The 24,086-nt window shown below is 35.7% G+C and overlaps 1 protein-coding gene across 2 annotated transcripts; it reads right to left on the minus strand.

The window, feature by feature from the left end:
- Window positions 1-3,707: 3,707 nt before the first annotated feature.
- LOC123565053 (uncharacterized) lies at window positions 3,708-17,542 on the minus strand. 2 transcript variants are annotated; one of them, XM_045359054.2, is made up of 4 exons: window positions 17,452-17,542; window positions 11,509-11,586; window positions 8,864-8,912; window positions 3,708-7,976 (listed from the first exon to the last, which is right to left on the minus strand). In XM_045359054.2, the coding sequence occupies exons 1-4, from the start codon at window positions 17,460-17,462 to the stop codon at window positions 7,641-7,643; spliced, it is 474 nt and encodes a 157-aa protein (XP_045214989.1). In that variant the 5' UTR covers window positions 17,463-17,542; the 3' UTR covers window positions 3,708-7,640. The 2 variants fall into 2 exon arrangements, with proteins under 2 accessions (XP_045214989.1, XP_053393615.1); XM_053537640.1 differs by lacking the exon at window positions 17,452-17,542 and adding an exon at window positions 13,109-13,210.
- Window positions 17,543-24,086: the final 6,544 nt, after the last annotated feature.

The raw sequence follows: 24,086 nt of genomic DNA on the forward strand, positions 1-24,086 counted from the left end.
AGACTTACATAGGAAAAAACTTTAAAAATCTTCTTGCCTGAAACTGCAAGGCCTAGGCTTTTAATGTTTGGTATGTTGCATTGCCTTGTGGTGAATAGCTCAAATTATGCCCCTGGGGTGAAAAAAGGCCCTGCCCTGGGGGTCCCAAATTTAGACTTATATTGGGGGAAAAATATCTTGTCTGAACTTTGATATTTGGTATGTGGCATTGCCTAGTGGATCTCTAACAAGATTGTTCAAATTATGCCCCTGGGGTGAAAAAGAGGCCCCACCCTGGGGGTCACTTGTTATATGAGTTTAATATATAGGAATAAATACTTCAAACATTATCAGATATTATTTCCTAGACTGTTTAATTATAATTAACTGATGACCCCAAGGGATAAGGGGTCACTTGACAATGACTTTGACCTACTTTAGTAGTTGTATTTTTGTGCCCCCCCCCCCCCACCCCTCCATGAGTGGTGGGGGCATATAGATTTGCTCTTGTCCATCCTTCCGTCTGTGCATCCGTCCGAAGTTTGTGACGCGCCTAGCTCAAAAGTATTTGATTTAAATTGATGAAACCTTGCATGAGTCTTTATCATGATACGAGCTTGCGCACCTCCTATTTTTCGTCTGACTCCGTCCCTTATTTTTGGAGTTGTGGCCCCTGAAATAGTCAAAAATGCACATTTTCACCTTGTGACACGCCTAGCTCAAAAAGTATTTGATATATATTCATGAAACCTTGCATGAGTCTTAATCATGATATGAACTTGCGCACCTCCTATTATTCATCTGGGTCCGCCCCCTATGTCTAGAGTTATGGCCCCTGAAATAGTCAAAAATGTACATTTTCACCTGGTGACACACCTAGCTCAAAAAGTGTTACATATAACTTTATTAAAATTTGCACGAGTCTTTATCATGATATGAACATGCACACCTCCTATTTTTCATCTGGGTCCGCCCCCTATATCTAGAGTTATGACCCCTGAAATAGTCAAAAATGCACATTTTCACCTTGTGATGCACCTAACACAAAAAGTATTACATATAAATTGATTAAACCTTGTAGGAGTCCTAATCATGATATTATGAACTTGCGCACCTCCTATTTTATATCTGCCTCCACCCTCTATTTTCAGAGTTATGGCCCCTGAAATAGTCAAAAATGCACATTTTGACCTTGTGATGCACCTAGCTCAAAAAGTATATGATATAAATGGATGAAAACTTACATGAGTTTTTATCATGATATGAACTTGCACACCTCTTATTTTTTTGCTGGCTCCTGCCCCCATTTTTAAAGTTATGGCCCCTGAAATAGTCAAAAAATGGACATTTTCACCTAATTATGTGCCTAGCTCAAAAGGTATTTAATGTAAATTCATGAAACCTTGCTTGAGTCTTTATCATAATGTGACCTTGCACACTTGGCATTCTTCTTGATTAGTATTTATTACAGAGTTATGGCCCTTGAAATAGCCAAAATAGTGGATTTTTGTTTGTGATGCTCAACAAGAGTGCCAGAATATCACAATATACGCCCGTCACAGCAAATTTCTTTACATTAGCACCTGTATTTGCAAATGAAATTTTAATTTTGTGGTTGTTTACTGTCTTTTTTTTAGTAATTACTGTAATTCTTTTGTTTTTTTAAGTCCATCAAAAAAATCCTTACCAGGTAGAGATACCTTAAAATACAAAATACACCTAAAATTTGAAAGTAACATCTATGTTGTACCACAGAAAAGTGGTCTTGGTTTTTCCCTACAGTCAGTTATAAAAAAGTTACAATGTAAGTTATTTATAGTAACAACTAAGGGAAGTTGATCTTAAAAAAAAAAAAAAAAAAAAAATACTACCCAGGTAGTGATAGGTCAAAATACACCTCAGAATTGGATGTAACATGCATGTTGTACTAGAGAAAAGTGGTCTCAATTTTTCCCTACGACCAGTAATAAACAAGAGTGTAAGAATGTCACAATACAGCCCATCACAGCAAATTTCTTTACTCTAGCACCTGTATTTGCAAATGGAATTTTATATATTTTGTGGTTATTTAGTAATAACTGTAACTGTTTTGTTTTTCTAAGTCCACAAAAAAACTCCTTACCAGGTAGAGATACCTTAAAATACACCTAAAATTGGAAAGTAACATCTATGTTGTACCACAGAAAAGTGGTCTTGGCTTTTCCATACGGTCAGTTATAAAAAAAGTTACAATATAAGTTATTTATAGTAACAACTAAGGGAAGTTAATCTTTAAAAAAAAATCCAAAAAAAAAAAAAAAAAAATTGCAAGTCCTCACAAAAATCTTTACCAGGTAGAGACTGGGCAAAATACACCTCAAAATTGGATGTAGCATGCATGTTGTACTACAGAAAAGTGGTCTCGATTTTTCCCTAGAAAGTTACAATATAAGCTATTTACAGTAACAACAAAGGGAAGTAATTCTAAAGAAGGGAACTGCGCATGACACTCCGTCTCATGATGGTGTACAATTGTGCCAAGTTACATCAAAATCCCTCCATGCATGAAGAAGAAATGCTCCGGACAAAGTCATTCTTGTATCTGACCTTTGGCCTCTAAGTGTGACCTTGACCTTAGACCTGGTTCTTGCGCATGACACTCCGTCTCGTAATGGTGAACATTTGTGCCAAGTTATAGCAAAATCCCTCCATGTATGAAGAAGAAATGCTCCGGACAAAGTTTTCATTCTTGTATCCTTTGACCTCTAAGTGTGACCTTGACCTTAGACCTAGTTTTTGCGCATGACACTCAGTCTCATGATGGTGAACATTTGTGCCAAGCTACATCAAAATCCTTCCATGCATGAAGAAGATATGCTCCGGACAAAGCCATTCTTGAATTTGACCTTTGACCTCTAAGTGTGACCTTGACCTTAGACCTAGGAACCTGGTTCTTGCGCTTGACACTCTGTCTCATAATGGTGAACAATTGTGCCAAGTTTCATCAAAATCCCGCCATGCATGAAGAAGATATGCTCCGGACATAGTCTGTGGACACCGCCTGCCCGCCCATATGCCTGCAAGGGGCCTTCCCATAATACGTCCCATTTTTCAAACGGGCGTATAAAAAGTATATGGTAAAGAATTATGAATCCTTTTCATAAATTTTTTTTGAGGCCATACCCCATTAAGACAGCAAACATTTGAATTATTTCCTACTTATTTGTGACAAATGTACCAGTGGGGGCAAACCCTGTGTCCTACAGACACATTCTAGTTCAATTGAAATTTGGTCTGAATGATTGCTATGATGAAATCTAGATAAAGTTCGAATATGGGTCATCTTGGGTCAAAATGTAGGTCACTTTGTCAAATAAGAGAAAAACCTTGTGTATGCGATAGAGGCTGTATTTTTAGCTCACCTGTCATGTAGTGACAGGGTGAGCTTTTGTGGTCATCCGTCCATCTGTCTGTCCGTCCGTATAGATTAATTTTATAACGTTTACCAATCGAACCGACACAGACTCGTTTAAACATAAGTGTGGGAGCCTTAGTTAGTAGTGTTTAGATGTGCATGCTGAGCTACTAAATGTAACTGGCAGGCAGGTGGCATAAGAGACTAGGGTCAGCTGTTGATCAGTATTGGCTCTGTTACTCCACTTTATTTAAAACTGAAAACATGATCAATATAGAAACCCAATGTCACAGCATCAAGTCAGGACTGTATCAAATATATTACAATAAACAGGTTAATAGTTTAATTTTATTCACTTTCAAATAAATTACATAAATGGTTAATATGCACCAGGTTTACTCTTTGAAGCTCTGTGAAAACGATGCGAGAATGTATATACAATGTAAATGACTCCTACTTCTGTTAAAGTAAGTTGATTAGACATAACACTAAAAAGGAATATCGGGTAGAACTTTGTGAACAATTCTTAATAATGTTTTGTCCGCAGAATTATGAACTAAATGTATAAAGTTATAACAGTGGTCAAACCCAGAAGACTGAGCATTTAGAAGTATAAAGTTTGATCCAGTAAACAAGTTATATAAGGGATTCAGTTCAAGTGAAAAGAAGTAATGTATTAAGTAATTTTTATAAAGAAATATAGGATTATATTTTTAACTCAAATTCACTGGAATATCTTACTGGTATCTTGATACCTCTTAAAAACTATCTTATTACTGCCAACATAATCTCCTTCTTGTTTTCCTTTGAAGATAATATTTCTGATATTTGAACACTAACATGCATTTTGTAACAACCCGAAGTAAAACAAAAGTAAGTACTGCTTTCAATAGAATGAAATCACTGAGATTTATCAGACGTTCAATAACAAAAAAAAAAAAAGATTTATAGCTAGGTCAATATAAAATAAACATTCTAACAATGACTTCTCAATTGAAAAACCAAACAACAACAACAAAAGATATAAACAAACTTAATCAGGATTCTTTCTTTGTATCATATAATAAAGTTCTAGTTAAAAATATTAAAAGGCAAATACTAACAGCAAAATTGATTCTTAATGATAAATTCAAAACTGATCTATTTATATTAAAAATTGAAATGTTACAAAAAAATTGCTAAAATTTCCTATTACCATCTTTCCAAATTGTTTATGTTACCAAGAATGATGTAAAACATTTACATGTTATCAAGTACCTAAACAAGAGCTCCCCAAAGCTTGGACAAGGAAGAAAAATTTAAAACATTTCTATTATATAAACATGTTTTATTGGAATCCTTCAAACAAAGTCTTAGATTTGACTCCATATCAATTAGCGTTTCTTTTTTATTGCAATATTCAAAGCATGTATGTGATATTATCTCTCTTAATGACAGAATATCAAGTCTATCAAGTTCTACTTGAATACTACAAATAATGTCTTCTATTGGATACGAATATGGACAACGCTAAAGCTGTATCCCTCTGCCTTTTGTGGGGGTAGAAAATATTTGCTTGTTGGTGACTGCAGTGAGGTGGTGGTGGAGGGGGGCAGAGAATAACAGAATATACCCCAGAAAGACAAAAGGAACATAAGCTTGAAATATTTGTATACAAAAATTCCAAGTATAAAACAGGAATATAATATCATCAAAATGGCATCAGAGCTATGAAACTTAGTTCATACTATTTGAATTATGATGGCAAAGACAAGTGTACAGTGACTTATGATTGTAGTTACTGAGTAACTAACTCGCTGACAATTTCATCCAGAATTTTTGTTGAAAAAAGCAAGTACAAATAGGGGCATAATTTCATCAGTCATAGCAAGAGTTATATAACCTATGTCATTCAGCTGGCATTAACATGGCAAAGAAGTGTGTGAAGTTTCATTCCAAGGTGATTTATAGTTACTGAGATGCTAGCTTGCTAACATTTTGTTTCAGGGGAGCTAAATCTGGCTAGAGTAAAGTATAACTGTTCAGCTGCAGTCAGTAAAGCTTAAATCAAACAAGTGCATTTAATGACTGTCCAATGGATCTTATCAGGCTAAATGAAAGATGAAAAAACAAGAGATGTCTCCACAGGATGAAATATGCCCCAGATTGCACTTTGAATGAATAGTTATGGCCGATGTTAGAGTTTAGGACCTTTGACCTACGGAGCTGGGTCTTGCGCGCGACACATCTTCTTACTGTGTCACACATTCATGCATAGTTATTTTAAAATCCATGCATGAATGACAAAGATATGGACCGGACATGCCCATCAATGCACTATCATGAAAAATGACCTTTAACGTCTAAGTGTGACCTTGACCTTTGAGCTACGGACCTGGGTCTTGCGTGTGACACGTCGTCTTACTGTGGTACACATTAATGCCAAGTTATTTGAAAATCCATCCATCGATGACAAAGATATGGACCGGACACGAAAATTGCGGACAGACCGACAGACAGACAGACGGTTCAAAAACTATATGCCTCCCTTCGGGGGCATAAAAAACAGTTCAAATGAAGATAAATATGGCCAGAGCAAAGTTAGATTGTTCAGTGGAGTAAATCCCGACTGTAACTAAAGCTAAGACTGGAACAAGGTATGACAAAAGTTGACCGTTACGGGAAGCTAAATCTGACTAGAACAAAGTCTGACTGATCAGAGAATCTAAATTAGGCTAGAACAAAGTCTTAACTGTCCAGGGCAACTAAATCCAGCTAGAATAAAGTCTGACTGTTCAGGACAGCTAAATCAAGCTAGAACAAATTCTTGACTGTTCAGGGCAGCTAAATCGGGCTAGAACTGAGTCTTACTGTTCAGGGTAGCTATTTCAGGCTAGAACAAAGTGAGACTATTCAGGGAAGCTAAATCAAGCTAGAACAAAGTCTGAATGTTATGGGGAGCTAAATCAAGCTAGAACAAAGTCCGACTGTTATGGGGAGCTAAATCAGGCTAGAACAAAGTCTATTCAGGGGAGCTAAATCATGCTAGAACAAAGTCTGAATGTTATTGGGCGCTAAATCTGGCTAGAACAAAGTCTTAACTGTTCGGGACAACTAAATCAGGCTAGAACAAAGTCAGACTGTTCAAGGTAGTTAAATCAGGCTAGAACAGTCTGACTGTTCAGGTAGCTATTTCAGGCTAGAACAATGTCTTGACTGTTATGGGGAGCTAAATCATGCTAGAACAAAGTCTGACTGTAATAGGGAGCTAAATCAGGCTAGAACAAAGACTATTCAGGGAAGCTAAATCATGCTAGAACAAAGTCTGAATGTTATGAGGAGCTAAATCAATCTAGAACAAAGTCAGACTATTCAGGGGAGCTAAATCAGGCTAGAACAAAGTCTTGACATTTATGGGGATCACACTAGAACAAAGTCTGACTATTCAGGGGAGCTAAATCATGCTAGAACAAAGTGAGACTATTCAGGGGAGCTAAATCAGGCTAGAACAAAGTCTGAATGTTATGGGAAGCTAAATCCCACTAGAACAAAGTCTTGACTGTTATGGAAAGCTAAATCAGGCTAGAAAAAAGTCTGACTGTTATGGGGAGCTAAATCAGGCTAGAACAAAGTCTGACTGTTCAGGGGAGCTAAATCAGGCTAGAACAAAGTCTGACTGTTCAGGGGAGCTAATTCAGACTAGAACAAAGTCTGACTGTTCAGAGAAGCTAAATTAGGCTAGAGCAAAGTATAACTGTTCACTAAAGCTAAATCAAACAAGAGAAATGTATTATTCAATGGAGCTAAAAAAGGTCAGAGCAAAACCTGACTCTTCAATGAAGTTAATTCTTTACACATTATTTATTCAGTAAATCTAGATTTTTAAATAAGATTAACTAACATTCAGCCAAAAATGCTAACTGAAATGATATTTCAAACTAAATAATTCCTAATAATTATGTAGTTACATAACAGTTAAACAACTTCACACGAAGCATGAAACAAAATCAATGACTTCAATGTAATTTTACCAGGAAAAAATAGGATTTTATGACACGTCATATTATATAATAGTAGTTAACATATTACTTAAATTAATTCTAAGCAAAATACAATGTGAGACAATGGCTACAGGACATTCCTCCAACACCATATAGCTTACTTACAACACAATATGAACTAAATAACAACTAACTGCCATAACAAAAATGCATAAATATACAAAAATGACAATGAAACAATTGAAAGACAAATGCTGAGGTTCATTATTTGTTAATTATGACACAAGTCACTCTTTAAGCTGCATGCCTTGCCGACTCGCCTTTTCAAGGTGCGCTCTATAAAGCACACTATTGATCTGATAATAGTGCGGGTTTTCAGTCTGCGTTAACTCAGGTTTGTAGCCATTAAAGTCTTCTTTAGGGATTCCGTGATGAACAGCGTATTCTTGTAAGCCATTTTTGGTGGTACTTAACCCTTGTACAGTGTCACATTGACTAGAACCACAGGGGAGATAATTCAGATTATTGTTGTTTCCTTGATATGGACCTCTTTGACAACAGTGTTGCCATGGTAACTGGACTTCTGGACTTACTGGAACACTGCCATTTGAACTACCTGGTTGCTGCAAAATAAAATCAAATTACAGATCTATGTATATTCAGACAGCATGTAAAACTGAACACAACAATTAACCCAGCATTGTAAATTTTTGCGTTATATAGTCTTGTGTGTCAAGCTCTTTAAAGCTGAGGAATACCCCTGTGGCTCCTCTGTGTTATTCCAGGTACCTGTGTACAATCTCTGTCCACACTTAAGTCAGCGGGCTTAGGTGTTCACTGACTTGATATTTGCAATACATTAGTTTAGAATATAAATCAATTTAATCATTTAGTATTTTCTTTTCTTTAAATACCTGGAATGTATTAAATAAATGTTATAATCATATTATAGTTTTTATCAAGTCACATCCTCACATTTCTGTAAGAAAGTATGGCACAGGCCAGTGTTCCAACACTGTCTATCTACATATAGTGCATATTTTCTGACCTGGCGGAGATATTTATAGAAAGGTCATAAATGGGCCATTCTATCATTGAGTTTAGGGTAATCGGTTATATCATTAGAATTCGTTTTATTACGTCGGATAAATCCGATAAGCACCAAGTTACCTATTGATTTTAATGGTAAAGCCTGTACTAAAAATATCTTCGCCAGGTCAGAAAATACGCACTATAAATACCTGCCATTACAAAATATTAAAATTTAAGTATTCAGTTAGAGAAGTATAATTTAAATTATCTGACTGCATGTGCCACTATAAATTTACCAAAGATTCTTATTTCTTCCCAAAATTAAACAGATTCAATGAAATTACAGCTATTGTTTCAATTATCTGAAAAATCAGCAATAATTGTAAATACTTAATTAGCCCAGTTTAGTTTAGTTTATTCATTTTAACAAAACACTAAATTCATGACCATTCAATTCTTGCAAAATAGTTGAACTTACTGGTATTTCTGTCAAGGACTCTTTCTTATCGATGCTGTGTCTACTTGCTCTGAAATACAGACCAGACTGACAGGTTACTTTCAAACAAGCAATCAACTTCACAAGACAAGAAGGCCATGATGGCCCCAAAGTGCTCCTATGACCTTATAAACTTAACCCTTAAAAATCATGCTGGACACGACTGATTCTGCCTTTGTGACCAGTGTAGATCAAGATCGGCACTGTTCACCATTCAGTCAGTATCATTTGGTAAGCACCCCTTTTAACAGTTAATGGTACTGTCTAAACTGAAAGATGGACAAGTTCATAAAGAAATTTAGCAGAGTAAGGGTTAAGCAAGTGCCATGTAAGGATGATGTTTCTGACCAAGTTTCACTTGTGAATGCCTGTGCAATGAAGCTTTGGATCAAGTTTGGTAAAAACCTATCAAGTAGTTCATGAGAAGAAGCCATTCAATTTTTTTCTTCTATTTTCTGCTCTCACTTAGAGCATTTCTAGCTCTCGCTAAATGTAGTCAAGCAGAACCATTTGAATCAATTAAAGATGAAGTTGTGAAATGATGATTTTTACCAAGTTTGGTGAACATCTATCATACAATTTTTCTGCTTTTAGTACAGGTGATCCCTGCTAGTATTTATTATAAACAATTTAAACAAACCATAGAAAAAATTCCATTTAATGATGTTTCTGCCAAATTAAATAATTACCGGTTGTAACTGTTTATGGACCATCCAAAGAAGAAGTTGTTAAAAGATTTTTCAGAGTTCACCCTAACATAAATATTTATCAGTAAGTGTTTAAATGTCACAACCCATTGTTATGGTAAAACAAGAGGGTCATGATGACCCTATATCGCTCACCTGTTAAACTTGGCCTTTGAATCATCAAGATAGACTTCTGACCAGGTTTCATGAAGATAGAGTCACAGATGTGGCCTCTACAATGTGAACAAGCTTTTCCATTGATCTGAGTGGTGACCTAATTTTTGACCCCACATGACCCAGTTTCGAACTTGGCATGGGAATCATCGAGAAAAACAATTTTACCAAGTTTCATGAAGGTAGGGTAATAAATATTGCCCATAGAGTGTTAACAAGCTTTTCCTTTGATTAAAGCTGGTAACCTAGTTTTTGACCCCACACATCATGACCCCACATGACCCAGTTTCAAGCATGGCCTAGGAATCATCAAGATAAACATTCTGACCAAGTTTCATGAAGATAGGGTCATACATGTGGCCTCAAGAGTGTTAACAAGCTTTTCCTTTGATTTGACCGGGTGACCTAGTTTTTGACCCCATATGACCCAGTTTTGAACTTGGCCTAGCAATCATCAAGATAAATATTCTGACCAAGTTTCATGAAGATAGGGTCATAAATGTGGCCTCTAGCTTGTTAACAAGCTTTTCCTTTGATTTGACCTGATGACCTAGTTTTTGACCCAACATGACCCAGTTTCGATCCAAGCCTGGAGATCATCAAGATAAATATTCTGTGTGAGTTTGTATCAAATCAAAGCATAAATGAAACCTCTATATGGCTGAAAGGGCCAAAATAGAAAATTTTGCCACCTTCAGGGGCAGTAACTCTAGAACTCACGATGGAATCTAGCCGGTTTCCGAAAGGAACCAAGACCTTATTGTGACTTAAGCTGTGTATAAGTTTGGTTAAAATCAAATATAAAATGTCACATCTTTCGTGTTCACAAGGTAAAAATTAACAAATTTTGGCTCTTTCAGGGGTCAATCAGGGGCCATAACTCTTGAACTCATGATGGGATCTGGTCAGTTTTCAAAAAGAAACCGAGATATTATGCCAATACAAGTTTAATAAAATCAATTGCAAAATGTGGTCTATACTGCGTTCACAAGCCAAAAATAGCAAATTTTGGCCCTTTAAGGGGCCATAACTCTAGAACCCATGAAGGAATCTGCCCAGTTTTCGAAAGGAACCAAGATAATATGCCAATACAAGTTGTGTGCAAGTTTGATTAAAGTTGGTTGCAAAATGTGGTCTGTATCATGTTCATAAGCCAAAAATAGCAAATTTGGCCCTGTAAGGGGCCATAACTCTTGAACCCATGACTGGATCTGGCCAGTTTTGGAAAGGAACTGAGATATTATGCCAATACAAGTTGCGTTTGATTAAAATTAATTGCAAAATGTGGTCTCTATAGCGTTCACAAGAAATTGTGAACGGACGACGGACGATCACAAAAGCTCACCTTGTCACTATGTGACAGGTGAGCTAAAAAGACAAGTGAAAAATTACTTTAAGTCTTTGACCTCTGTGACAACCTAAATGGTAAACGTCTAGATTTAGAAAGCTATATGTTGTTTTGTTATAACTTATGGTGGTCATTTGTGCAAAGTTATTTCCAAATACCACAAAGCACAACAAACTCATAAGCTGGAAACAATTATGTGAAGCACTAGTAGGGGACTAAGTAGCCTTACATGCCATTAAAATATTTATTAAAATACAAAAACTGATTTAACTAAAAACATAAAATCCTTAAGCCTTTTTTTCATATAAATTTAAAAACTTTTTTTTTTTCATTTGGGATGGGGTCCTTTAACCATGCATTTTCTATTTTGTAATACATATAAAATTTATTTCATATGATTATAACAATATCATACTTACTGTATATTCAGTCTTGTTATTCTTTTTGAGATAGGTAAGCAGTCGTCACACTCCTGATTCGGACTTCTTCCACGTTTCCTGAAGAATAAATAATTTCAACGTAAAGTTTCAACCTTTGATTAACTAGTGAAATATTAATCATAAATGCCATCATTATTGTGGCATGTAGCTAGCATCACTGCAAGTCCTGACTTCTCACTGACCCAAGACTTTGGAAATATATTGCTCTATATATTTTTCAGTGAATTACTGGAATAATAAGTGAAAAATATCTGGTACTTTCAGTTTCAGAGTGAAAAATATAAAACCTACATTTTTCTTGTAAGAAACCATCAGATGGATAAGATTTAGTTAACACATCAAATTAAAAAGAAAATTTGTTTTACTGTCATGGAAGATGAAAACATCTTTCACTCATATCTTACATTTTAAGGTAATAATTATATCCATAACAGAAAATCTACTCTTCAGTTGCCATTATTAAAGTATATGTTAGTATTATTAGATCTCTATATGAGCCCATATATGAGCCACACCATGAGAAAACCAACATAGTGCATTTGCCACCAGCATGTATCCAGACCAGCCTGTGCATCTGCGCAGTCTGGTCAGGATCCATGCTGTTCACCAACGGTTTCTCTAACTGCAGTAGGCTTTGAAAGCAAACAGCATGGATCCTGACCAGACTCTAGATCCATGCTGGTCGCAAATGCACGATGTTGGCTTTCTCATGGCGCGGTTCAATTATATCAGCATCCTTTGAACAGAATCAACAGTCAGTTCAATGCATGAATGCTATGGTTCAAGTTTGGGGATGATCAATCATGAGGTTCACTGATCAGATGAAGTTGTTTAAATATTTTTCCAGGTTTAGAACTGATGGCTTATAAAAGGGGTCAAGTGGAACCATCTATATGAGGATGCTACTGACCAAATTTGTGTAAATCCACAAAGAGGCTCATGAGAAGAGATTTCTATTTTTTTAGCTCTGGCAGCCCCAAAAAACAGGCCAAGTGTAAACATTTGAATAAATTTGGGTAAGGACAATATAATGATGTTTTTATTTTGAGACCAATTTTAGGATAGATTCATCAAGTGACTCATGAAAATAAACTGTTAAAAGATTTTTCTTCCTTTTTTAAAAAGTTTTTCTTCCTTTTTAGCTTTGAGAATGAGTTGTTTCAAGATCTTTTTCCCTTTAAAATACAGCTTGGAGGCACAGAACCATTTGATTAAAGTTCAAAGAGATCTATGGTAGGATGCTACAGACCAAGTGTGGTAAAGATCAACCCAGTGGTTCATGAGAAAAAAATGTGTTTAAAGACTTCCCTATTCTTTTCTGGCAGCCCCTAAAAAGGGCCAAGCAGACTGAGAACCATTTGAAAAATACTCAAAGAGGGCTATAGAAGGATGCTTCAAATTAAGTTTGGTGAATACAGTCTAACCTGTCTTAAGCAGCCAGCCAAGGGAAGCAGACAATTTGGCCGCTTAAGCCAGGTGACCGCTCATCGGAGGTGCAGCCAGTATATGTATTTTTCAGACTTCTGACCAGTTTAGCCTTTAGGCCCATTTCTTTTTGGGATTTCCATTATTATTTTACCAGGATACAATGACGCGCATTTGCCTTCGCAATACGAATGGTCTTCTTAGCAATCTAAAACTCCGGCGTGGTTTTTTTACTGCAAAAATTTTTCCAACTCCAAAAAAACAAGTTTGTTTACAATTTTCGCCATTTTGGTAAGGGAAGCTACTCTCCGCGCTTATTGTCTACGCTAAATCTAAGATTGCCGTTACGTTCCGTAAAAGATAGTGTGTTTATATTTTTTTTCAAACACAATTAATTTCATATAAATTTAATAGTATTTTGATGACAGAAGTATAAAAAAATCACAAATATGCTACTAATTAGTTATCGAGTATTATCTTTAGCCAAGGTCAAACTGTGAACAACAAAACTGACACGAGGTGACACGCTACATGTAACTGCCAGTAATTACCGGCCATTTGATAACAAAAAGGGGATTACACCTTTGGTTATCAGTTTTAATTGAGAAGCTCATGTCATTTTGTCTTTCTTGTGGTGAAGTCATGTGAAACTTAGCAATCATGTGCGATTATTGCCTAAAAATAATTGGTTTTGGAAGAAAAATGGCCGCTGAAAGGGGTCAGATACGGCTGTCGGGAGGCAATTTCGTGGCCGCTGGCGCTGAATAAAGTGATAAAATAGAGGAAAATCCATCGGGGGCCTCATTAAATGGCCACTGAACGGAGGTGACAGTTAGTACAGGTTAGACTGTATACATCATCTAGGTCATGAAAAGAAGATGTTTAAAGGTTTTTTCCCTCCATTTTTAGCTATTTAAGCCCCTGAAACTGATTAAGTGGAACCATTTGAACAATAGGGTAAGGTCACTGTATGTAAACAATGAGGAGAAATTTGTCATCTTTAGTAGATTTAGACAGGATAGTAAATTAGGGTATTTTTAAAATGCCACCAGACACTAAGGAAACTTGTTCATATTCGTCAGATATGTCTGTATGTTTGTAATATGCAGATAATTGTAGCCAATACTAATTTAAGCTTGTCGAAGTCTAGTCCAACTAACTGTACACTAGTTGCGATATTGTGATAATTTTTGCATAGGTCAATATCTATACTCCACATACAACATAGGAAGGACCTTTTCTGTGGTAAACTTTTCACAATGATTCTACGCGGCTATTTTTAAATCGCATTTTAACTATTAAACAGCAAAACACGAGTTTGTCACTGTTTTAAGCAACGCACCATGTAAAGTTAACACACATTTTACATGGCTCTGCTTCGTGTCACGTGATCGATAATGACAAACCGCACTGTCAGAGCTCTGTACTGAGTGTAATGGCAGACATTAAATACAGTGAGGTAGCCGAAATGAAACATATGCTATAGTGATTATGCTTTATTAATGTGTTTTACTGTTAACAGTTATGTTTACTGGTCAGAGGCCACCAACCGGACGCTTTTAGAGGTTTTTCGCCATTTTCTCTTTCATTTCCTTCATTACAACTGTGAAATTTCACATGAACATAGTTAGGTGCACCCTCAAGAAGAAGACTTAATTTGTTTACCCCTAACGAATGATTAATACCCTTTCCTGGGCCGAATGTAGGGCCAACTAAACTACTTACTTTCACTGCTTGGCAGTACTATATATCTGGACAGGTTTTTTACAACTGTTATATTAACCTCTGTACTGATGACATTTTGATATGTAATGTGAAAATGAGTCAAAGTATTCATTATTGACCTGAAAGATATAAATTTTATTCAGATTTTTTTGTGTGGAAAACTGCTATATGATAGTAAGAAATGCAGTGCGGATTTCCAAATCCCCCATGATAGTTTCATGCTTCAGTATGAATGATGAAATCAAAAAATGAAATTTCCTCCTCAATAAGTTATTTTTGTCAGATATAATTCCACATCATTGTTAAAAAATCAAATGTGTGTTTGACTTATAAAAGATTGCTAAAAATACAGCAAAATTTAGCAGCTACGAAACTGTCCGGTTTGGTGGTCGTCCGGATTTGGTGGTCCTCAACCAGTACTGTGTTCGCATTTTCTGAAAATTTCACCGAGTCCCTTGGACTCTACTCCCAAAAATGTTGAGTCCTAGCCAAATTTGATTGTGTCTCAGCTTTTGTGGCTACAATATTGACAATTCTTCATGTTTTACAATAAATAACACCTTATTTAACTTCATAAATGTATTCCAGTTCTGATAAACTCAACACAGGTATAAAGAAATTACAAAGTTTCATCAGTGATCTTTTAGCCAACCCTCTTGAAAATGGCGATTGTGTTGTTTTTTTAGCCAGAGACTCCATAATTTTTATTACTTTTGTATGCAATGCTTTTCAATAATATCCGCAGTAACTGGACTGTTTCCATATAATTTACATCAGTAAGTAGCGATTTGGACAAATACGCTAAACCAGTATGAATACATCACTGAATGACAATAGGGCCACATTTAAAGAAGTCTTTGTTTGCTGTCTCCTAACCCTACATTTTAAAGTTGGGTAGGTAGGTAGGCAATTTCTTTTTTTGGTGGGGGGATTATACTTTCACCAGTAGATACATATGATCGTTTCGTACAGAATATTTGTTCTGTAAAATTAAGACAAATCTGTGTATGTTGTATAAAAGGATGAAATTAAATAATACAATTTAAACTTTCTTACTTATTATTTTGCTTACTTTAATCTATGCGGTACGTCATATCGCAACTTAAAAAAAAAATTGACCAGCATTGTCCAGTAAAAACTTTTGGGGCACAGCATTTTAAATGGGTAGGTAGGGAGACAGCAAACAAACATATTTTTAATTTTGGCTTAGGCTACGTCATTCTGTGCTATTTTTAGAAAATAAATTTAATAATGCTGCTGAAAATGACATTGGGATTCTGAAAACATCTTGATAAGTATTTGTTGAATTTAAACTCATAACATTCAATTCCGCTTTTACTTTGCATCCCTTACATGTACATAATGGCCTAAAAAAATTTGTGTACAAACCAATTTTATTGCATACTGAGATACTTTGTAAACAGGAACACTGTGTTTAACACATAAAATGATTCAGTTGTATCTTGTTTTACAATTTCATCATTTATAGTGCACACCTGTATTTTTGCTGCAATTAACAATTTTCAGTGATGTAATAAATCCTGAGATCAGTTTTTTTCATTGAATAGGGAACAAATTTTGCCGTTTCAAAGCTTGCAAAATCTTCGTGAGCAAGTCAAAAGTCAGAATTCAAAAGCCAACAAGAGCTGTCTCCATAGGATGACACATGCCCCCGATGGCACTTTGAATGAATAGTTATGGCCGATGTTAGAGTTTAGGACCTTTGACCTACGGAGCTGGGTCTTGCGTGCGACACGTCGTCTTACTGTGTCACACATTCATGCGTAGTTATTTTAAAATCAATGCATGAATGACAATGATATGGACCGGACACGCCCATCAATGCACTATCATGAAAAATGACATTTAATGTCTAAGTGTGACCTTGACCTTTGAGCTACGGACCTGGGTCTTGCGTGCGACACGTTGTCTTACTGTGGTACACATTCATGCGTAGTTATTTGAAAATCCATCCATCGATGACGAAGATATGGACCGGACACGCCCATCAATGCACTATCCTTTAACGTCTAAGTGTGACCTTGACCTTTGAGCTACGGACCTGGGTCTTGCGCACGACACGTCGTCTTACTGTGGTACACATTCATGCCAAGTTATTTGAAAATCCATCCATCAATGACAAAGATATGGACCGGACATGCCCATCAATGCACTATCCTTTAATGTCTAAGTGTGACCTTGACCTTTGAGCTACGGACCTGGGTCTTGCGCGCGACACGTCGTCTTACTGTGGTACACATTCATGCCAAGTTATTTGAAAATCCATCCATCGATGACAAAGATATGGACCTGACACGAAAATTGCGGACAGACTGACAGACCGACAGACGGTTCAAAAACTATATGCCTCCCTTCGGGGGCATAAAAATGTGCAAAGACTTCACAATGTATTACAGTAACTTCAAAATTATACTGCGAGATTAGTGATACCGAGAGAATAGTGATGTCCAGTACATTGCCTGATCGTGTCTGTATATAAATCTATTTTCACCACAGAAAAGGTCTTTGCTGGATTTGACGTAAAAGAGGGATCCTGCCCTTTCACAAAAGTATCTCAGAATCAGTTCTGACATAAATTTATTTGGACTAGTCAAAGTCCCAAGTGTCTGTGTGTGCTAGTCAACAAAATTTGGTGGTTTCAACTAAAGAATTTCCAGCTGTTTAGATGAGCGTCTGACGATTCTACAAACAAATTAAACATGGAAAAACTTTGGCAAATGAATAATAAACAATTTTACTAACAATTGTTACCTTGTTTTCATTTTATTGCTATATTTTTACAACTTGTGACTTCAGCAAAAAAATAATAATAAAAAGGGACATTACTCTACTCGACTTTCACTTTGCTTGATTAATGTTTTTTTGTTGTTCTTTCTAATCGATCAAATTTCCATTGCCATTTCCATTCTTATTGCTTTTTTCCGTCTGTCTCTCTGTCTCTCATATCTATCTATCTATCTCTCTCTCTCTCTCTCTCTCTCTCTCTCTCTCTCTATCCATCCATCCATCTATAGGCCAGAGACCACCAATTAAAAAAAGTACTGGGGATGAGGTTAGTGTATATCTGGGAATAAGTAGTCTGTAACACTGATTTGTCTTAGTTAATATGTAGTATTAAACGCGTGGAAGAGTCTAGGGAATAAGGTAGTCCAAATAATTGTACTCGATAGCTGAATTTCGTTAATATTTTTTTGACTTGTCGATATCCGCCTCTAGATCTAGATAGACAACGTAAAATATCAAAATGTAAAATCGGTCTACCCGAGGTCTCATTATTTAGACTAGGGAATAAGGTAACGTCTGTGCGTTCTGATTGGTCAGTCATGTAAACAAACCCTGGAAGTGGTTATTTTTTCAAAATTGATATTTTTTTCTTCTATATATTAACGACCTACCTGATCATGTAAAATCCCAGGTCCGACTTTTTGCTGATTCTTACTATCAATAATACAACTGATTGCAATAATTAAGTTACAGCAAGATCTTGACACCCTACAGAAATGGGAAAATAAATGGGAAATGCACTTTAACCCAAGTAAATGCCAGATTCTTAACATCTCACGAAATAAACATACAATACAACATGATTATATATTGCATGGCCAGATCCTTGAAACCGTAACAAATGCAAAATTTCTTAATTGGTGTAGACCTAACAAATTACCTCTCCTTTAACACTCATATTAACAAAATCTGCAGAACAGCAAACAGAACACTAGGTTTCATAAAACGTAACATCCAAACTAAAATCAAGAAGGTTAAAGAAATAGCATATAAAACTCTTGTCAGGCCACAGGTAGAATACTCATCCACAGTCTGGTCACCCTACACTAAACTTAATATCAATAAGATAAAAATGGTACAAAGAAAAGCAATCAGATGGATATACAACAACTATTCCACATATGACAGTGTCTCAGGTATGCAAAATTCTGTCGGATTAACATCTTTTGAGAACAGACGAACTGATGCAAAATTAATGTTTTACAAAATTGTCCATTCATTAGTAGCTATTCCTGTCCAAATATATTTTGAGAGACCAAGAGACCGCGTCGTCACACACATACCCTGGCCTATAGACAAATCCATACAGTTTCCAATTACTGAAATTTTTCTTTTTTTTCCAAATACACCGGCTTTATGGAACAAACTCCCATCTGAAGTTTTCTCATGCCTATGCTTGAATCTTTCAAGCAGGCATTATGCCAGCATACATGCAATTAGTTGTAGCAAAGTGCTTTTTAACCTGATTTTACTACTCTTGTCTGTATACATAACACTTTTAACTTTTTTCAGTCTCACTTTTTCACTTTGACATCTCACTGTCAATACTTTTGTAAAAATCTTTCCCTTGCACTGACTGCGCACCTGCTAAAGGGAATTAAGCAGTATACGAAGATAGATAGATAGATAGATAGATAGATAGATAGATTGATAGATATATAGATAAGATAAGATAAGATAAGATAAGATAAGATAAGATAAGATAAGATAAGATAAGATAATAAGATAAGGTAAGGTAAGGTAAGGTAAGGTAAGGTAGGGTAAGGTAGGGTAGGGTAGGGTAGGGTAGGGTAGGGTAGGGTAGGGTAAGGGTAAGGGTAAGGGTAAGGGTAGGGTAGGGTAGGGTAAGGTAAGGTAGGGTAAGGTAAGGTAAGGTAAGGTAAGGTAAGGTAAGGTAAGGGTAAGGGTAAGGGTAAGGGTAAGGGTAAGGGTAGGGTAGGGTAGGACAAGACAAGACAAGACAAGATAGATAGATAGATAGATAGAGATTTGTCAAACGAATTTCCCCGCCATGCCAACGATGTAAACAGGGGGGTCATCTCATTCGCACAAAAATTATTTAAATAAAGTATCACTATTCATATGTTTTTCGTCCGATATTTTGGTAGAACTAAGACAATTCTTGAAAATCTTGTAATTAGATATACATGATTCGATGTATGGAAGGCCGTACACGCCATAATGTTATAATGTAGGTCACAACCAGTTAAATAGTTTTCCCTATATATTCTATATAAAACTGACATTTTTTAAAGAGCTATCAAACATAGCTAGACCCATTTCAGAGAACAAATCCTTACCTCATTTTAAAGAGTTATGATAAAACTGATATAAAATGAAGAGAAAAGTAGGGGTAATGTATCTTCTAAGAGAGATTTCTCTGGTCACATTTGCTTACTGTATACTAACATCAAAATCACACTGCTGTGACCTGGAAGTACTACTCATACTACAATTGAGATTCACATCACCAAATACAACCTGCTCTCACATTTTTCCTACCAAAATGTCACAAATACATCCACAATGAAATCTAAACAGAAACTAGCTTTAATTTAGACCTCTGTTGCCATGCCAAGTGAAAAATTAGTGTTCAAATACCTGGCAGCCATTACGCGATTGGTTCCTTTAGTTTAGTTAGGCCTGTAAGTATATGGGAAATTAATTGGTGGTCTCTAACCTATATTATAGCTAAAACATGACCTTCGTCGAAAGCCATCACAGGTAATGTTAATGGCCACACATCTGTATTAATGATGTAGAAAGATGTTTTCGTGGAAAAATAAGCGTGAAATATGAATTTTTTTTTAAATTTTGGCCTCTTTTCTGACATCTATGCCCATTTTTATCTGAGCTTTTGGGCCAAAAAGGATCATTTTTATCTCTATAATGTCAGAGAATGATCATAATTAATAGACTTTATTTCTATTTTTTTACGGAATTAATTATATTTCAGCTTCCAAGTCAAATTCAACGCAAATAACTTAAATTTTCACGAAAAATTGCAATCAGACGACGACAGGGACTGAATCTGGGCATATAAATCGACAAGGGGTGGCCTCAGTAAACTGTCCATATCTTTCTTAAAACTAAACATTTCTTGATGAAACTTTGTAAGACATTTGGTATTGGATCATGTTTGACAATATCACTGTAAAATTGGAAAATTTGGTACGAAACATTCATCTATAAGTCAGAGACTACCAATTCAAAAATGTACTAGGAATGAGGTAAGTGTATACCTAGGAATAAGGTAACGTCTGTACGTTCTGATTAGCCAGTCATGTAAACAAACCCAGTAAGTTGTTATTTTTCAAAATTGATATTTTTTTCACTGCATTTACAGTATTTTATTATACATTTTGACAAAATTTGCTACATTTTATGTGTATTGAAAAAAGTTTTATCAAACGAATTTCTCCCGCCATGCCAACGATGTAAACAGGGGGTCATCTCATTCACGCGAAAATTACTTAATAAAGTATCACTATTCATATTTTTTTCGTCCGATATTTTGGTAGAACTAAGACAGTTCTTGAAAAACTTGTCATTAGATATACATGATTCGATGTTTGGAAGGCCGTACACGCCATAATGTTATAATGTAAGTCTATGGGGAAAACAATTGGTGGTCTCTAACATATATATCTGGTCAGAGAACATCAATTAAAAAAAGTACAGGGAACTAAAAAATAATAATAATAATAATCATAATAATAATAACTTTATTTAAAGAGACATATAACAGTTCCAGTACATATTACAAATCTGAAGTTTCAATGCGGCCTAGAGGGAATGAGGTAAGTGTATACCTGGGAATAAGGTAAAGTCTGTGCGCTCTAATTGGTCAGTCATGTAAACAACCCCAAGAAGTGATTTTTTTTTCAAAATTGAGATTTTTTACTGCATTTAAAGTATTTCATTCTACATTTTGACAAAATTTGCTAAATTTTATGTGTATTCAATGAAGTATAAAATACATATATATTTTAATAGCTCTTTGGTGTATTGAAGAAAAACAACGTTTTATCAAACGAATTTCTCCCGCCATGCCAACGATGTAAACAGGGGGCCATCTCATTCACACGAAAATTATTTAAATAAGGTATCACTATTCATACGTTTTTCGTCCGATATTTTGGTAGAACTAAGATAATTCTTGAAAACATGTAATTAGATATACATGTGTCGATTTATGGAAGGCCATAATGTTTTAATTAAGTCTATGGGGAAACAATTGGTGGTCTCTACCCATCTATCTGCATGAAAACAGTAAAAGTGTTATACAGACAAGAGTAGTAGAATCAGGTTAAAACACACTTTGCTACAACTTATTGCATGTATGCAAGCATAATGTCTGCTTGAAAGATTTAAGCGTAGGCAGGAGAACAATTTCACACGGGATGTTGTTCCATTAAACGAGAGAAGGTCTATTTGGAAAAAAGGAAAAAAATATAATAACTAGACACTGTATGGATTTGTGTACAGGCCAGGGGATGCGTGTGTGTGTGTACGACGAGTCAGTCTCCTGGATTTTTCTAAATAAGCTACGACAGGAATAGCTTATAGTGAATGGACTATATTGTAAAACATTATTAATTATGCGTCAGTTCATCTGTTCTACAAAGATCTGAGGCACTGTCATATGTGTTATTTATCACCGATTGCCCTTCTTTGTACCATTTTTATTTTATTGATAACTGTGTTCAGTGTAGGGTGACCAGATTACCCGAGGCCCGAGTTTTGTATGCGGTTACTTGAACCTTTTCGTTTTTAGTTTGGATGTTACGTTTTCCCATTGCATTTCCCATTTATTTTCCCATTTCTGTAGGTTGTCAAAATCATCTGTCATTTAGCTTAAATCTTAAACATATTTGCAATATCATGTCTATTATGATATAATCTGTCACCAAAAATACGTTCAGAGCTACACCATGAGATATCATCAACCCTCACTAAAATCTTTGAAGGTGGTTATTTAGATTTGGGTCAACTAATGGATTTTTTTTTAAACTTTACCAACTGATAATTTACATTTATTTGTGTTCATCGAGTTCTTAATACACATCAGATTTTCAATGGAAGTATATAAAACTTTGATTTTTCTATCCTGGTTGCCAAACCAAGATAGCGTTACTTTAGCATAAGTATAAATTTAATAAACACATTTTGCCTAAGGAATGTATGAATATAAGCACTACTGTATTAGAGTTGTCAAAGATTTGCATTGACAAGAACATATTTTGCCAAAATTCATTAGAAATGCAAGTTTATGAAGTCGTTATCCCCCCCCCCCCCCCCCCCCCCCCCATTAAGACATATTCCTGCTTAGACAGTACAAGCATGGCTTTCGATATAAACATAGCTGCGAAACTCAACTTATCAACTCCACACAAAAGGACTTTGACAATATTGAAAGAGGATTAGAAACCGATGTTATTGTTATGGATTTCAAAATAGCATTTGGTAAGGGTGCTTACAATAACCTAATACAATGAATTTGTTATTTTGGCTTTTGCAGCCATAAAGAGACTTCTTTTACGGTTTGATTTGATACAAACTTGCAAAATATCTTCAACAACAAAACATTTTGGATTCCATGATGAATCTGTCAGATCCAATCATAGGTTCGGGAGTTACGGCCCCTGATTGACCACTGAAAGAGACAAAATTTGGTAATATTTACCTTGTGAACACGATAGATGTGACATTTTATATTTGATTTACACCACACTTACATACAACTTAAGTCACAATAAGATATCTGTTTCCTCCGAAAACTGGCTATATTCCATCATGGGTTCTAGAGTTACTTCCCCTGAAAGTGGCAAACATTTCTATTTTGGACTTTTCAGCCATATAGACGTTTCATTTATGCTTTAATTTGATACAAACTTGCACAGAATGATTATCTTGATGATATCTAGGCCTGAATCGAAACCGGGTCATGTTGGGTCAAAAACTAGGTCAACAGATCATATCAAAGGAAAAGCTTGTTAACAACATAGAGGCCACATTTATGACCCTATCTTCATGAATCTTGGTCAGAATGTTTATCTTGATGATTTCTAGGCCAAATTCGAAACTGATTCATATGGGGTCAAAAACTTGGTCACCCGGTCAAATCAAAGGAAAAGCTTGTTAACACTCTTGAGGCCACATTTATGACCATATCTTCATGAAACTTGGTCAGAATGTTTATCTAGGCTAAGTTTGAAACTGGATCATACGAGGTCAAAAACAAGGTCACCTGGTCAAATCAAAGGAAAGGCTTGTTAACTCTTGTTCATTTGATTTGCATGAAACTTGGTCAGAATGTTTGTTTGCACAAAACATCGGATGAATTTTTATCTTGGTAATGTAGGGTCAAAAACTAGGTCACCAGATCAATTCAAAGAATAAACTTAATGCACAAAGTGGCCTATTCCAACAGAGGGTCTTTCCAACTTCTATTGCTAAAGTCAACAAAGGAATACATGTTACATATAGTGGCCTGTACAACTCTAAGTTGGATGCTTCAGTTTGAAATACAGCCAAGGGCATCGCGCACATGTCAAGCTACTTTCGGAGACAAAAACTATCATGTTAGTTATCATGACCAA

The sequence above is a fragment of the Mercenaria mercenaria genome, chromosome 2, assembly GCF_021730395.1.
Source record: "Mercenaria mercenaria strain notata chromosome 2, MADL_Memer_1, whole genome shotgun sequence".
NCBI lineage: Eukaryota > Metazoa > Mollusca > Bivalvia > Venerida > Veneridae > Mercenaria > Mercenaria mercenaria.